Source organism: Thamnophis elegans, chromosome 7 (assembly GCF_009769535.1).
Source record: "Thamnophis elegans isolate rThaEle1 chromosome 7, rThaEle1.pri, whole genome shotgun sequence".
NCBI classification, from domain to species: Eukaryota; Metazoa; Chordata; class Lepidosauria; order Squamata; family Colubridae; genus Thamnophis; species Thamnophis elegans.
The window spans coordinates 37,961,174-37,976,352 of NC_045547.1; the positions used below are offsets into that span (position 1 = coordinate 37,961,174).

Consider the following 15,179-nt stretch of genomic DNA (forward strand, 5'->3'; position numbering starts at 1 on the left):
GGAGGGTGAAAAAATAGCGCCAAAAGCAGGGAGGAGTGCTAGCTGTGCACGCATGCACGCAGAGGGAGGAAGCATGTGCATGTATGGCACGCCCATGGCACCCCACTGCGCACCAAAAAACGGTTTGCCATCACTGTTATAGAGTGTAAGAATAAAATAGCCAATACTATATGGAGAAAAATAGATGAAAATGCTAATAAAAAAGTAAAGCTTAAATATTTTGGACATATAGTGTGATGTTAAGAATCATGAAGATCGTCTTGCTTGGAAGAATCAACAGCAAAAGATTAGCGTCTATATATTACCTGTCTCTTGTTAAAAGAAGTGAAATTGAGTCTTTAAGGCCAGTTTGAATAAAAGGGTGACAAAGACATGGCATTCATTCAATTTCTTCTATGTGCATGGATGTTATTGTATTGGTATGCCATTTCATATCCTTCTGGAAAAGATGGAGATGAAACATTGAGTCTAGCTAATGTATAGACTCATCTGTATCTAGGCACAAAAATGCTGGTAAGGTATTTGATCTTTGACAATGGTCTTCCTACATTCCTAAGTTTCAGATTTTTGAAGTAAAGCTTAGGTCTTTTTGTAAATTAGGTCAAGAAACTTATGTTTATACTTCCAATAGAATTTTATCATAACCAATTAAGGGCCAAGATTTTTTTATTGTCCATTGTAGTAGATGGTGTTTCTTTTTTGATAATTTGCCTAATATAGAGGAGTTGAATGAAATCGCGACAAATATACATCCCTGATTCATAACCTGCTGAGTGGATATTGCTGGAGAGAGGACAGGGGGTCTGAATAGCTGCATGGAATTAGTATGATGTTGTTCTTCATAATTAGCATGGGAAAATGCTAATCAGTGGCTGAGACTTGGTTCTCCTGAATCCTGCTTCTTTGGATCCAATTAATGCTGTTAATTAATGCTGAGTTTGCCATGTAGTATACTTTTCAGTCAAATGTTAGAAAACTGGATGATAGCCTAGCATTGGACAGCCATTGCGCTTCTTATGTATAGGCACTCATCTTGCACTATCAGCAATTTCTTTTCTGATTTACACAATTACTGTTACACAAATTTGATGAAAATGCATCTACTCTAAGGAGGTGCTGACAGGTATGATGAGTATGCATTCCAAATCACCTTTCCCTTTAGAATCCAGATCTCGATACAATCTATTCATGAATGTGTGCATAAATAGTCATAATCAATTAAAAATATTAAAAAGTCACCGGCAATTTTCACTGCAAATAATTAAATTTTAATAAAATATATGTGCTTGGTATTTGGCTAATTCTTGCATTGATTGAAAATCCTTCTATAAGTCCATTTTTTGATTTCATAATGCTTTATAATGAATTATATTTCTTTTTATAAACTCACAGGAGTCTCCAAATAATGATTATGACTACAGGAACTGAAGTATAACATACTTATGGTAAGAAGAATGCTTGATTTCTGTTTATTTATATTTCATCATTCAACTTAACTGGAACAGAATAAAAGAACTGAATAAAAGAAAAATTTGAAAAATAATACAAACAAGAAAAATTAAACACCTGACATCAGTGTATTCATAAATAACATTTAGGTATTTAAATACATAAAGCCTTCCTTCTAGTGTGGATTAATCATTTAGGAAGGATATAGTTATAACAGTTCAATCTAATACAAAAATTAGAATTATATTAAAGAAAAATGAAAAGAAATAAGTAGGTTTTTTTTAAAAAAAAGAATTATATAAAGGGAGTCATGACCTGTTGTTTAACCATTCAGAGTTATAATGGTCTTGGAAAGGGTACTTTATGGTCCATTAAGTAATTACAGCTCTCATAAAACATTCCCCTCATGGTCACAATGCTTTGGGGGCATTTGGCAACTTGTTTGCACTTACAACCAGTTGCCAAGTTCCTTGAAATTATGTGATTGACATTTGTAATTGTCTCTATCTGCTTCTCCAGAAAGTCAGTGGGGAGGCGGACAGGAAAGATTGCATGCTGCAGTTGCCTGCCAAGAAGATTTCTTCTTATCTCTGGGACTGGTTGAAAGAGCTGCCTGCCAAGGGGAGCTGAATTCCTTCACTGGACTCCAGAAATGGATCCTGGATGCTGGAACTCCAAGTTCCGTTCCTGTGACCTGGCAAAGACGTTTTCTTTATGCACAGAAGGAAGCTGACTTTCACTACGTTGCAAAAACGGAAGTCAAATCTTAAAGTTCTATTCCATGCTTGGAGGGAAGCCAAAATACTCTGGCAGGCTGCTCTTTCACTCAGTCCACTTAACCACCCTGGATCACTTAATGACCTCAACCAGGAGTGCCAGCATTACGGTTGTTGAGCAAATAATTCATGTGGGCATCTTGCTTACTTCATTCAGCAACCAAGATTTAGATCCCAATTGTCATAAGTCAAAGACTGTGTGTAGTAAAATCATGCATGTATTTCAGATAAAATTTATATTGTCTTTCTAGTGAATGCCAGAATAAGATCTGCGAAAAACACCAGTCTAGCCTTTTATGGCTTCAGTTTAGATGGGGAAAAAACTGTTTTCCTGTTTACCTAGATTTATTATTATGATTGCTATTTAGATATTTTCTTATACAAATATTTGCTTCTAAAAACATTATCCTAGAAGGTGCCCTTTTTCCCTGAAAATAAGACCTCCCCAGACAATAAGCCCAATCGGGCTTTTGAGTGTATGCACTAAAATAAGCCTTCCCCTGAAAATAAGCCCTCCCCGAAAATATTGTAACACAGCAGCAGCCATGAGGTGACCAGGCTCACCACCTCCTGCACCTCAAAAATAATAAGACCTCCCAGAAAATAAGGCCAAGTGCTTATTTCCGGGGGGGGGGGGTCAAAAGAAAATAAGACCCTGTCTTATTTTCTGGGAAACACAGTATGTTCTTTAGGAGGAATTTTTTAGAAATTATGCTGGCTTTGAAATTAATACTTAATTCTTAAGGAAATATACACTTCTATAATTGATAGATATTTGTTCAAAATGAAATTTTAAAAGATGCCTTAAATAAAACTTTGTAATTATGTATACAGTCAAGTCCATTTTTTTAAATATAGCCATATAACATGATATTTTCTTTATCTGTTCTTTTAATAGAGTATGTTGGGTGAATAAGCAATTGGGAATGCAGAACAATAGAAGTAATCCTCATTTAGTGACTGCTTTGCTTGCAGTTATACCTTGTTTAGCAACTGTTTGCAATGAAGGTGATGAAAAATACCTTTATGTCCAATTCTTGCATTTAAGACTTTCAGTAAAGGAAAACTGAATTAAGATTATAAAGGCTGTCATGGTTTCACTTAGTGACTGCTTCACTTTATGATCAATTACTGGTACCAATTGTGGTTGCCAGAAGAAGACTGTTCTTTTTTTTTTGCATAAGCAGGAAATGCTAATGTCATGAACCTACATGGAATAGACGAGAAGGGTACTCATTTTTCTCTGCAAAAAAGAGGGAAATTAAAGAAAGTAACATGAGGTCAACTACTTCTCTTACCCAAATTGTTCATTATTTGTATTGTAATTTTTTAAAAGGAAAATATCTCTTTAACAGGGAATACTGATGATTCAGAATCATGGCAACTATTGAGGAATTGGCCCATCAAATTATGGAACAACAAATGGGGGAGGTATTTACATTTTTAAAAAAGTTTTATAATAATAAGGAATATATAGAAATTTTCTAGCAGGTCATTATCCAACACTAGAATTTTATAGACCTCTTGAGTACAAAGCAAATAACTTTATCCGGTGCTAGAAGAGTTTACTTCCAATAAAGAACACAACTTTCACCTTTTTTTTTTTTGTAGATCACACAGTCCCAAGGATCTGTTACACAGACATTAATGGACGGAACACCACAAAGAATTCAGATTGTTCCTGCTGATGTAGGACTTTCCTTACCACAGCGGATACAGGTAAAAATCTGTTTCTTTTTGTACTTAATTAAATAATTGAAAAATATTTTGGTATCTAAACATCAGGTGTACAATAGGATGATTTTAAAGCCCTAGAAAAATATGCAGAAAAAATAATAAAGTGGAAATATCTAGAATACAACATAACATGCATTATTTTATTACATAATATGATCATATCTTTTAAAAGAAACATTCTATAAAAGGAAAGCTGCCAATATTTTCAGTATTAGAAAGAGGGTGAGTTACAAACCATTGCTCTGTCCTTCAGATTTGTGTATCTCTTAATTCTTCAAGCCAAGGAACAAGTCAGAAGAAAACAGTCAGAATATTGATTTCTTTCATTTCCAGTTAAAAGTATTTTCCAGAAAAACACAAGCAACTGTGAAAGCTCCCATGTGTTCTTATGGAGAAAAGATCACCTTCTGAATGCAGAAATAGAGGGAAGGAATGTACTTAAATACTACATACCTACAGTAGTATAAAAGGAATGATATATCATTAAGGCATTAGATAAGCCTTCTCATCTAATGTTGTTCAGATGTGTTTGATAATAATTTTTATCCAACATACTGACTGAGAAAGACGGATGGATGCCTGTCTAGTATTTTTCCTATTGTACATTTTCAGGAATAAATTGAAAAGAACTGAATCTATTCCAATATGTGCACATTTTTTTAGGGTTTTGATTTCTATTATTTCTTTAATAAAATGTTTTAAAATTCTTTTCAAGCCACCAAGTATAGATTTTTTTTAATTATTGGTAAATTGAGAACTAAACTATAAAATATATTCCATTGAGTAATTTTCCACAGACAAGAATTCTGAGAGTTATCTGGGCACAATGTTTAAAGTTAAAATATTGTTGTCCTTAATGGAATACTAATTCATGGAATATTATACATACTCACCGTCTGAAAGAAGATTCATTTTGTCAGTCAAACTTGATAATATCACAGCTTTCTTAGATCACATCTTTTAAAAACTTTTTTTTATAATAAACCACAATAATAAGTTGAAGTAAATATGTCACCAGATTGTTACAGATCAACAGACAGGGCAGAAAATTCAGATTGTGACAGCACTCGATCAGACTGCAACAAGCAAGCAGTTCATTTTAACAAATCATGATGGTTCTACCCCAAGTAAAGTGATCCTTGCAAGACAAGATGCTACACCAGGAAAGGTTTTTCTGACAACTCCCGATGCTGCAGGAGGCCAACTGTTTTTTACATCCCCGGATATATCGGCACAGCACTTTCAGGTAAGGTGTCCTATTTTATGATAGCTTATTCATACAACTTTTAAAAATGAAAGCCTTGTTTCCAGTAGTTATGCTAAGCATTTTCATGCTATCAACATATAGCAACTTGAGATAAGAGGAATATGCAAGTGCTGAGTTCTTTGATATAAATTAGATAATGAACAATATAGTCCAGTGAATAGTTTTATTCTCATGAATAAATAGTCATGAATTTAGAAAAATTATAATAAAACTATATTTATAAATATTCTAGATATTCTGCATCTTAAATTAAGTCTTAATTTTCTAAAGTAAATACAATTTGATTTTGAATAGATTCTGAAACACCGTAAAATAGAAAAATCAAATTAAAGAATGATTCATATGCCTTTAATCATAATTATTTTTATATTTCCTGTTCAGTTTTTACCAGTGCACAATTATAGGTAAAACTATAATAATTTCTGAAATATTACCAAATACGTACTCCTTTGAAATATGCTTACCCTCCTTTGTTTTGGGGAATTTGTCTATTGATATGACTTTAAGAAAAGAAGTTAGTGAAAACAAGATGTATTACATTGTAATTTTTTTTCCAGATTTTGACAGACAATTCTTCAACAGATCAAAACCTAAATAAAGTATTTGATCTATGTGTTGTTTGTGGAGACAAGGCTTCAGGTAAATCACTATGCAGAATGAATTGGAAGACTTTTTAACCTATGTTCATCTTATGACACATTTAACTTAATTTTCTTTTTCTTTTATGAGTAATACACTTAAACATTGCATAAAAGGGATTGCATTAAAGCTATGAGCTATTAAAAACAATTTGTCACAACAGAAAGGAAAAATCAAATTGTTGAAAGCATGAATTAATTCTGCTTTAAATGACACATTTTGAATAGCACTTATATGTGATAAGTAGCACAATTCTTTGAGCATGACAATTTCTATTTCCATGCAGTTGACATGAGTATCTCTGATGAGCATATGATAGAAATATAGAAATGTCTATATTCCATAAGTCTGCATTCTTTTCTCAATGGCAACATTTATCTCATTTTAAGCATAAAACATTTTGTATTTTGAGAACATTTTGAGCATTCAGCAGTTCTGAGAACAGTACATTTGTTAGTATGTATTTGATAAACAGAAGCAAACTTAGAGTAAAATTAATACATTTTGTTATGAAATCAGGACGCCATTATGGAGCAGTGACCTGTGAAGGTTGCAAAGGATTCTTTAAAAGAAGTATACGGAAGAATTTAGTGTATTCATGTCGGGGAACAAGAGACTGTGTGATTAACAAGCATCATAGAAACAGATGTCAATACTGTAGGTTGCAGAGATGTATTGCATTTGGAATGAAACAAGAGTGTAAGTTCGAAAGACATAAACTCATGTAATGCTGTATTGTTTTTTGCACCGTTATTGCATGATACATTTATTTTGGTAAATAATAAATTAAAAGTTTAGAAAGAAAATGCCACTTACGCTGTGAAACCTAAATTATTTTTGGAACAATCTTTTTTCTTAGGATTCTTATACAGGTAGTTCTTGACTTATGATCACAATTGAGCATAAAATTTATGTTGCTAAATGAGACGTTTATTAAGTGAATCTTTCCCCATTTTACAACCTTTCTTGCCACAGTTGTTAAATAAATCAGTGCAATTGTTAAATTAATAACTTTGTTGTTAAGTGAATCTGGCTTCTCCATTGACTATGCTTCTCAGAAGGTCACAAAAGGAGTTCACATGATTCTGGGACATTGCACCTTTTATAAATGTGAATCAGTTGCCAAATGTCTGAATTTTGACCACATGACCATAAGGATGCTGCAATGGTCGTAAATGTGAAAAATGATCATGTCACTTTTTTCAGTGATGTAACTTTTAACCATCACTAAATAAGCTGTTGTAAGTCAAGGACTACCTGTATGTTAGAATTCTTATATGTGTGCATATATAATATTGATAAAGAGGCTTGCAGTATATCTTAAAGTTGTAAGAAAATTTTAGATTTTGCAAGTCCCAGTCTTTTCCACCATTATAAAATAGAGAACTGTACATATTGACATCTATGGAAAACAACTCATTTGTTTACTTGGGTTGAAAGAGACCTTTCTCTGAAGCTCAAATCAGTGGCATCAGGAAGCAAATTCTGTTTGAACAAACCACAAGATTCCTTAGGAGCTTTCTGGAGATTCTCAATAAAATAAGTAGCTATTTCCTTGAAAGTTTATCAGATATATGAAATATATTGTAATTGCTTTAAAACATACAACCAAATGAGAGGATTGAGCTTGCTGTACAAACTGACACAATTATACAATAAATAAACCTATTATTAGTCTTCGCTAAGCCCTTTGGGCTCACTATTTTTCCAGAAATAACAAATACAAACTTGAGACAAATTAGTTGAATGAATATCTTCAAATATTCCAGAGACATTATAAGATTGGAAATTACTGTTGCAGAAATGTTAGCAAACTAATATTTTCTTATGAAATATATGGTTACATAACAATAAATGTGCTTATTTAGGTTTTGCATAACTATGCATTGATATGAATACAATATTGGAAACGTTGCAGTAATAAAATGATTAGAAAACTGCTATAAAGTTATGATCTTCTTATTCCTAACCTCCTGTTTCCCCTGCATGAATTCTGATCTTACGATCATATAAATTTTGAAAACCTTCATACATTTATATAAATAGATACTAATTAATTCTATTAGAAATTACATATGAAAGAAATGATGGTATGCTATTTTGTATACCAAATTTCAAACCATAAGATAATCATCAATAATATCTGAGGTTGTTTCAAAAGAAATTGGTTAGATTTAATACAAGAAGCAATTACATTTAAAACTATCAGGTTGACAAAGTAACTAAAAATTCAAAACTGGTTTCTAAAAGCTAAAGCTAAATGTGGTTGAATATTGAATTGATTTTGATAATTCCACCATTCTTTGTAGCTGTACAGTGTGAAAGAAAACCTGTTGAAGCATCACGAGAAAAATCTTCAAATTGTGCAGCTTCTACAGAAAAGATTTATATTCGAAAAGATTTGCGAAGCCCACTTACAGCAACTCCCACTTTTGTAACAGATAGCGAAACAGCAAGGTATGCAAATATTAATCTAGTTTCAATCACTTTGACATTGAGACCTTTCTAAAACCATGAAGCAATGCTTTTGTTCTTTCATTTCAGATCAACAGGCATGTTGGAGTCTGGAATGTTTGTTAATATTCATCAGTCTGGATTAAAGACTGAACCTGCAGTACTGATGACTGCAGATAAGGTATTGGATAAAATAAATGATCTTTATAATATAATACAATTATAATATTAAAGAAGTAGCTTCCAAGTTTTATCATACAATCCATTAAGCTAATGTAATAACATTCTACCCTCTTTTCAAGTACAAATTAAAAAAATCTGGTGGATGAAAGAAAATACACCTGCAGATGAAGGCAAAAAAAAATCTTCTCCCCTTAGCCTAACTTTTATTTATATGCAATTAGGGAATTGCCATCTTTTCAGTCTTTGTTCGGAAAAAAGTCATTAGGAGTTACCATAAATATCAAATAATTAAATTTTCCCTGATTAAATAATCCAAATTTATATTCTCTCTTTTTGGTTCTTCATAATCTTAACCTTTAAATCATTCCAATGGCAACATAGATTTTGATCTTTCATTAATCTTTGGCATTCAAGAGGAGTTTTCAATGTTTTATTTTGTAATAATAAAGATGCATCACCCAGAATTTCTTGTCACAACTGTTCCATGTCCAGAACCTTTTCTGATTTGTCTTTTATAGTCCCATATTGGTGATCTCAAATTTGTTGTCTTCTATGCCTTCAAATTCTGTAATGTCAGGTAAAAGTATTTTCATTTTTTTCCTCATCTTCTACAAATGTATCCACTAAAATCTGAACCTTTTCTGAAGTTTTACTTAGCAATATCTCAGTCCAGTTGTCAAAAAGCCCCTTTTTAGCCATTTTAATTCTTTTCTGATTGATCCTTTAATTCCCTGTAATGTCCATTTGCAATGTTCATCAAGTCTCATTCCTAATACAGATTTAGATCCATTTAAGTTGTTTCCCATAAGTATATTACTTAATTATATTCTTGTTTTTCAACTCTTACAGCAAAAATAATCAATATTCCCCCCAAAATTGGTCTCCCAATCTGTTTAAAACTTTCTTAAATCCAAATCCTTTCCATTTTTTGCTTTTTGCCAAGTGTATAATTATTTTAAATTCTTTAGTCTCTGTTTAAAAATTCTTATACCCAAAGATGGTAAAATTCACTAGGTGTCAAACTACTCAGTTTTGAATAATCTAATGTCTATAAAGTTAAATTGAACATTTCTGAATGTGATTAGAAAGTGAGTTCATTTGAGTGCCTTTTTTAAAGGCTTGTACCTTTCCTGTTAAAATGCCCCTTTTGTACATTGTTTTAAAATACTTTATTTTGGCCTACTCTTCCCCTTGTATCATCACCTCAGTGTTTATGCTAATCTTTGGCTAGTTTGATTGAATCTTTAGTCATCACAAAAGGATTAAATATACATTCAGTTAAAGACAAAAGTACTTCCTGCAAATAAAGTTGTCATAGAGAGGAGGTTTGGATATGCAAGAATTCCCCTTTTATATTCAAAACACAAATGACTTCTCTTTTATTACATGACAGAGACTGTGTTTAAATTTCTAGATTGCAATATCATGCAATAAATGGATATCTAAGGGCAAGATTTATTGGGATTCTTGTTTCTGCAAGTAAAAGAATTGGTAGTCATTGTTAGTTGTGTACCACCTAATATTTCAGTGGTTATTAACATAAAGATTGTAGCTATTTCAACCAGCTTAGTATCTACAAAACTCTTTCTGTCAAAAACATTGCTAAGCAATAAGTTTTAGTTATAATTTTACTAGTATCAGTGATTTTATGTATTAATCAAACACCTTATAAAACTACCAACTAATATTCTGCAATAATATGTCAGGAATATTGTCAGGAATAATCCCTATCAATAATAACAGTGACTTTTCCCCACTCTTTAGGTTGAAACATGTCAAGGAGATTTAAGTACTTTAGCCAATGTTGTAACTTCATTAGCAAATCTAAGTAAGTCCAAAGATATATCTCAAAATAGTGAGGATCTGTCAATGATAGAAAACCTAAGCAATGGAGATACATCATTATCAGAGCTTCAGCAAGATGAACATGCAAGTGCTGATGTTACAAGGTAAGGAGTAATAATATCCAAATGTTCTGTCATAACATAGGAAAAGCAGAATGTTAAAGAAATATGAAAAAAATAATGTTCAATGTTCAACGGTATCTTAGTAGACCACATGGAGCAGTCAACTAAGTGTTTAATAGAGTTTCATAGAGATGCCTAGTTAGAATACATGTACTTTGTTTTATTAGTGAAATTTATTTATTTATTAAATTTATTTGCTCCCTATCTGGCCATGGGGCTATTTTAGCCGGCTTACAACAATACAGGTAATCCTTATAACAATTTGTTTAGTGACTGTTCAAACTTAGAACAGCATTGGAAAAAGTAATTTATCACACACATTATTGCAGCATTCCCATGGTCATGTGATCAAATTCAAACAAATGATCACTGACTCATATTTATGGTGGTTTCAGTGTCCTGGGGTCACTTCTAACAAACCTTCTAACCTAACAAACAAGGTCAATAGGGAAGCCAGATTCACTTAACAACTGTGTTACTAACTTAACAACTGCAGTAATTCACTTATAAGCGTTAGCAAGAAAGGCGATAAAACGTAGCAACAAAATTGCTCAATTGTGGTTGTAAATCAAGGACTACCTGTAAAAAAGAGAAATTAAAAGAATGTAAACAAAACAAATAATAAAACAATAAAATAAACAAAGAAAACAGTAAGAATATATCAATATAATAACAAAAATATGGATGAGTGAAGAGCAGAGAGCAAAGAGGGGAGGTAGAATCTGCCATCAAGCATCCACCTCAAGCATGGAACTCCTCTGTTGGATCCTCAGGCTAACCGGCAAAGGCAGGTTTTCAGACTCTTATGGAAGGATAGGAGAGAGATGACCAACAGGACCTGCAATAGGCCCTTTCTGCTGGCAAGAGTAGGACAGGAAAGGTAAACCTGGACCTATACCATTAAGGTTCATCTGGTAGCTTAGACCTACACCATTAAGAGCTTTAAAGGTCGTAACACATTGATCTTCCCTCAAGCAGATTGGTAGACAGTCACGTTTGCAGAGCAGAAGCACCATATTTTTCGGAGTATAAGATGCACCGGAGTATATGACGCACCAAGGTTTTGAAGAGGCAAATTAAAGAAAAGGTTTTTGCACTCTGCAAACCTCCCAAAAACGGCCCGTTTTTCACGAAAATGAGCCCGTTCCCCCCTCCAAAAAGGGCATGAATAGGCTTTAGGAGGTTTATAGAGTGCTCCTGGGGGGACAAAATTGAGCAAAAATCAGCCTGTTTTTTGCTCATTTCTGCCCTCCCCGGGAGCTCTCTGAAAGCCGCCTAAAAGCTATGCACAGCCATTTTGGTGAAGGGGTGGGGTTTCGGGAGGCAAAAAATGCTGTATTCAGTGTATAAGTCGCACCCAGATTTTCAGCCTCTTTTTTGAGGGAAAGGGGTGCGTCTTATACTCCGAAAAATATGATATATAATATGGGGCCCCAAATAATTTTCTCACCAGCTGAAACTTCTTAATGGATTTCGCCTCATGGATATGCAGTAGTCCAGATGAGAGATGACTAGGTCTTGAGTAACTGAGCACAGGGAAACCAAGAAAGATTACAGAAACCAGGAAAGATTGCAGCTATTCACAACTGGAGGTGTGCAAAAACTCTCCTGGTTATGCTCGCTACTTGATTTTCGAACAGGAGATATATGCATGGGTATTATGCCCACTTTCTCCTTTATTTTGGCATTCTTTGTAGAGTACCTTGAATCATCATTTTGTAGGTTAATTAACAATAGTTTCAATTTATGTCTGGATTAGGAAACTGTACTTAACTAGATTAAAAAGAAACAGAACCTTGCATCACAGATTGAATTTGATCTTTGATTCTGATAACTAATTTCCTTGAGGTGTGACCCAGAATTTCTTAGAGTATCTTAAATATATGCTGATACTCAAAATTATGTAACAGCTTTCTTTTTAACATTGACTGAGTGTGCTTTGAGATCCTAGACATGTTAGATACTAAGAATGAATTGTATGAATTAACAGGATACTAGTGTTTGTAGCTCACGCCTCAGTGCTTTGTACGAAAAATAAATTGCAATTTCAGGTTCTGCCTGGTTGGTCTTCAAAATTCAGGATTTGGAATCTCATTTCTCTTTCTTCCTTTTACAATTTAATTTAATTGGTATTCTTTGGATCAATAATTTTTTTTAAATATTTGTGCCTTTCGTAGTTGATTAATCTTAGTATCCAATGTATTATCTATAGGGCGTTTGATACTCTTGCAAAAGCATTAAACCCAGGAGAAAGTACACCATGTCCGAGTTCTGCAGAAAGTATGGAAGCAAGTGCACATCTAGCTGGAGAAGAAGCAAGCATGAATATTGTTGAAATAGAAGGCCCACTAATTACTGATGCTCATGTAGCTTTCCGGGTACTTAAAATAAGCATTTATTTATAACTCTATTATTTAACTTCTGTAGGGATTATTTTAAAGTTTGAGTTTATATACATTTAATATTTGAGGAATATATTTGGGTTCAATTTGAGTGGCTGAGAGCTCTAGAGAATATATACAATTGCTTAATTGAACAATATAGATGCTCCTCATTTAAAAGTCACAAGTGGAACCGGCGGCTTGGTCATTAAGCTAAGCAGTCGCTAAATAAAACTGTTACTGTGCTTGTGATCTTCAACTTTTGTTTGCTTTACAGACCTCCAAAGGTCATAAATGGGAGACTTGTGACAAAGTTACTTTTTATCACTACTGTAACTATGAATAGTTGTTGTACAAGGCAGTCACTAAACAAGGACTACCAAAAGAAAACATTTAGCAGTAAGGAGAATTGATGCTTTTGCAGTAAATGAACATAATAGAATAGTTCAATAGAAATTCTGATAGATATAGATACTAAATACCCACGAGAGGTCTGTAGACTAATTTTACTATATGTGAAAATAAATAAAACAGTATTAAGTAATTTATATAGGATGTAGCTATTTTGATTTTTCCAACCATGTTTAATGATACATTTTAATAATATGCTGCTAAAGAATAAATTATTTCACATATCAAAACCAGTGCAACATATTTTTTAGTAAACAAAGTTCAGGTTTTTGTACAATGTACTAGTTTTGGGCCTTTTTAACATAAAACATACCTCCCACTATTATGTGACTTAATTTGGGATTCTTCTAATATCTCAGCCTAGTGTTAAGAGCCTAGGCTGCTAAGACTAAATATCTTAGCAGCCTTCCAGTTAGTCTGGCGGTTGGGACACACACACCCCTCCCCAAATCTGTTGTGCCAAAAAAGAAATTTTTATCTTTGCTAAGTTAACAGTGATATTGAAATGGAACTGATTACATGGACATTGTTTATCTGTAAACTGTTTTGAATGTTCCATTCTTTATTATCAGTATAGTTTTATTGAAGGAAATACATTTATATTTAAATATGTACATGAAATTTTTATAATAATTCATTTCTCTGAGACAGATTATTGAGAATATTGGTATTAATTAAAAAGTGTTCCAATTCTGATAGTTGATACTCTTCTGGGCTTTGAAACACACGGACACACAAATGAACAGTTTATTCTTGTTAATATACAAATTATCAGACATTCATTTTTAAAATTATTTTCTGACAGCTCACCATGCCTTCACCTATGCCTGAATATTTGAATGTTCATTATATTTGTGAATCGGCATCCAGATTGCTTTTCTTATCTATGCACTGGTCCCGTTCTATTCCTTCCTTTCAAGCTTTAGGGTAAGTACTGAAAAACTTGAATTAGATAATCAAGTTTCTAAGCAATATTTCTCTTGGCATATGTAAAAATATTTAGCTTGGATAATTCTAACATAATCACATTAATATTGTTGATATGGTGCATGGATAATTAAAAATCTATAGTTTTTAGCTGGTCAAGCCAAAGATTTATAGTTGGCCAAACATTTTATGCAAATCCTACCTTTTTCTGGAATGAGCGTAAGCGTAAGTGGCATTGCTTAAAGTCATCCTAAGCATTTTTTCCAATAGTTCCAACCTCTCCTTCAACTTTTCTTGACACAGTGAACTTTTATGGCCAGAATATTCTAGACACTTCGCTTATTTTACACAACTTTCATAATTACCTCATATTGATAATGGTTAGCAGACAATGAGGATGTAGTTGTGGTTGCGGGACCAAATAAAATCCTTGATGTTCACTTGTAATTTTTGCTCTTATGTCTTACATGAGAAAAAAGGCATAGTACCATAGTTTGTTTAACTGAAATTTAGAAATAAAAAGTAAAAGCAGGATTTTTTCCAATTGAACTTGCTTTTACAACACAGATTTATATTACTTATATTAATAAGAAATACTGAATAACATAACTATGCACATGTTGAATTGAAGCAGATATTTTTATTAAATAATTCTGTTTTTTTGTTTATTTTTAAATAGGCAGGATAATAACATATCATTAATAAAAGCCTGCTGGAATGAACTTTTTACACTTGGTCTGGCACAGTGTTCACAAGTAATGAATGTAGCAACAATCTTAACTGCATTTGTTAATCATCTTCACAATAGTTTACAACAAGGTAAATAAATTCTTACCAGGGTCATACATAGATATGGGTGATCTCAGTAACTTCTGTTATTTGTTTTGCTATTGAAATCTTAAGGCCTATTTGCATCTAATCGTATTTCTTATATTTGTTTTTTGCCTGTTTTGCATTTCCTTCTTTTTCTTTCTTCCATTTTAATCTG

The 15,179-nt window shown here is 32.8% G+C and overlaps 1 protein-coding gene across 8 annotated transcripts in view; it reads left to right on the plus strand.

Annotated features, from left to right (window-relative positions):
* NR2C1 (nuclear receptor subfamily 2 group C member 1) overlaps positions 1-15,179 on the plus strand; it is a 30,664-nt gene that overhangs the window by 7,051 nt on the left and 8,434 nt on the right. For 3 of the 8 annotated variants that reach the window (XM_032220815.1, XM_032220816.1, XM_032220818.1), the window contains exons 2-13: positions 1,393-1,445; positions 3,581-3,656; positions 3,837-3,944; positions 4,981-5,208; positions 5,787-5,868; positions 6,388-6,567; positions 8,178-8,325; positions 8,413-8,503; positions 10,270-10,454; positions 12,685-12,850; positions 14,070-14,191; positions 14,871-15,010. In XM_032220815.1, coding sequence (XP_032076706.1) covers positions 3,603-3,656; positions 3,837-3,944; positions 4,981-5,208; positions 5,787-5,868; positions 6,388-6,567; positions 8,178-8,325; positions 8,413-8,503; positions 10,270-10,454; positions 12,685-12,850; positions 14,070-14,191; positions 14,871-15,010 — 1,504 coding nt within the window. In that variant the 5' untranslated portion in view covers positions 1,393-1,445; positions 3,581-3,602. Of the gene's footprint in view, positions 1-1,392; positions 1,446-1,968; positions 2,357-2,828; positions 3,234-3,580; positions 3,657-3,836; positions 3,945-4,980; positions 5,209-5,786; positions 5,869-6,387; positions 6,568-8,177; positions 8,326-8,412; positions 8,504-10,269; positions 10,455-12,684; positions 12,851-14,069; positions 14,192-14,870; positions 15,011-15,179 lie in introns of those variants that run through there. The other 5 variants (XM_032220820.1, XM_032220821.1, XM_032220814.1 and 2 more) reach the window with 4 other exon arrangements.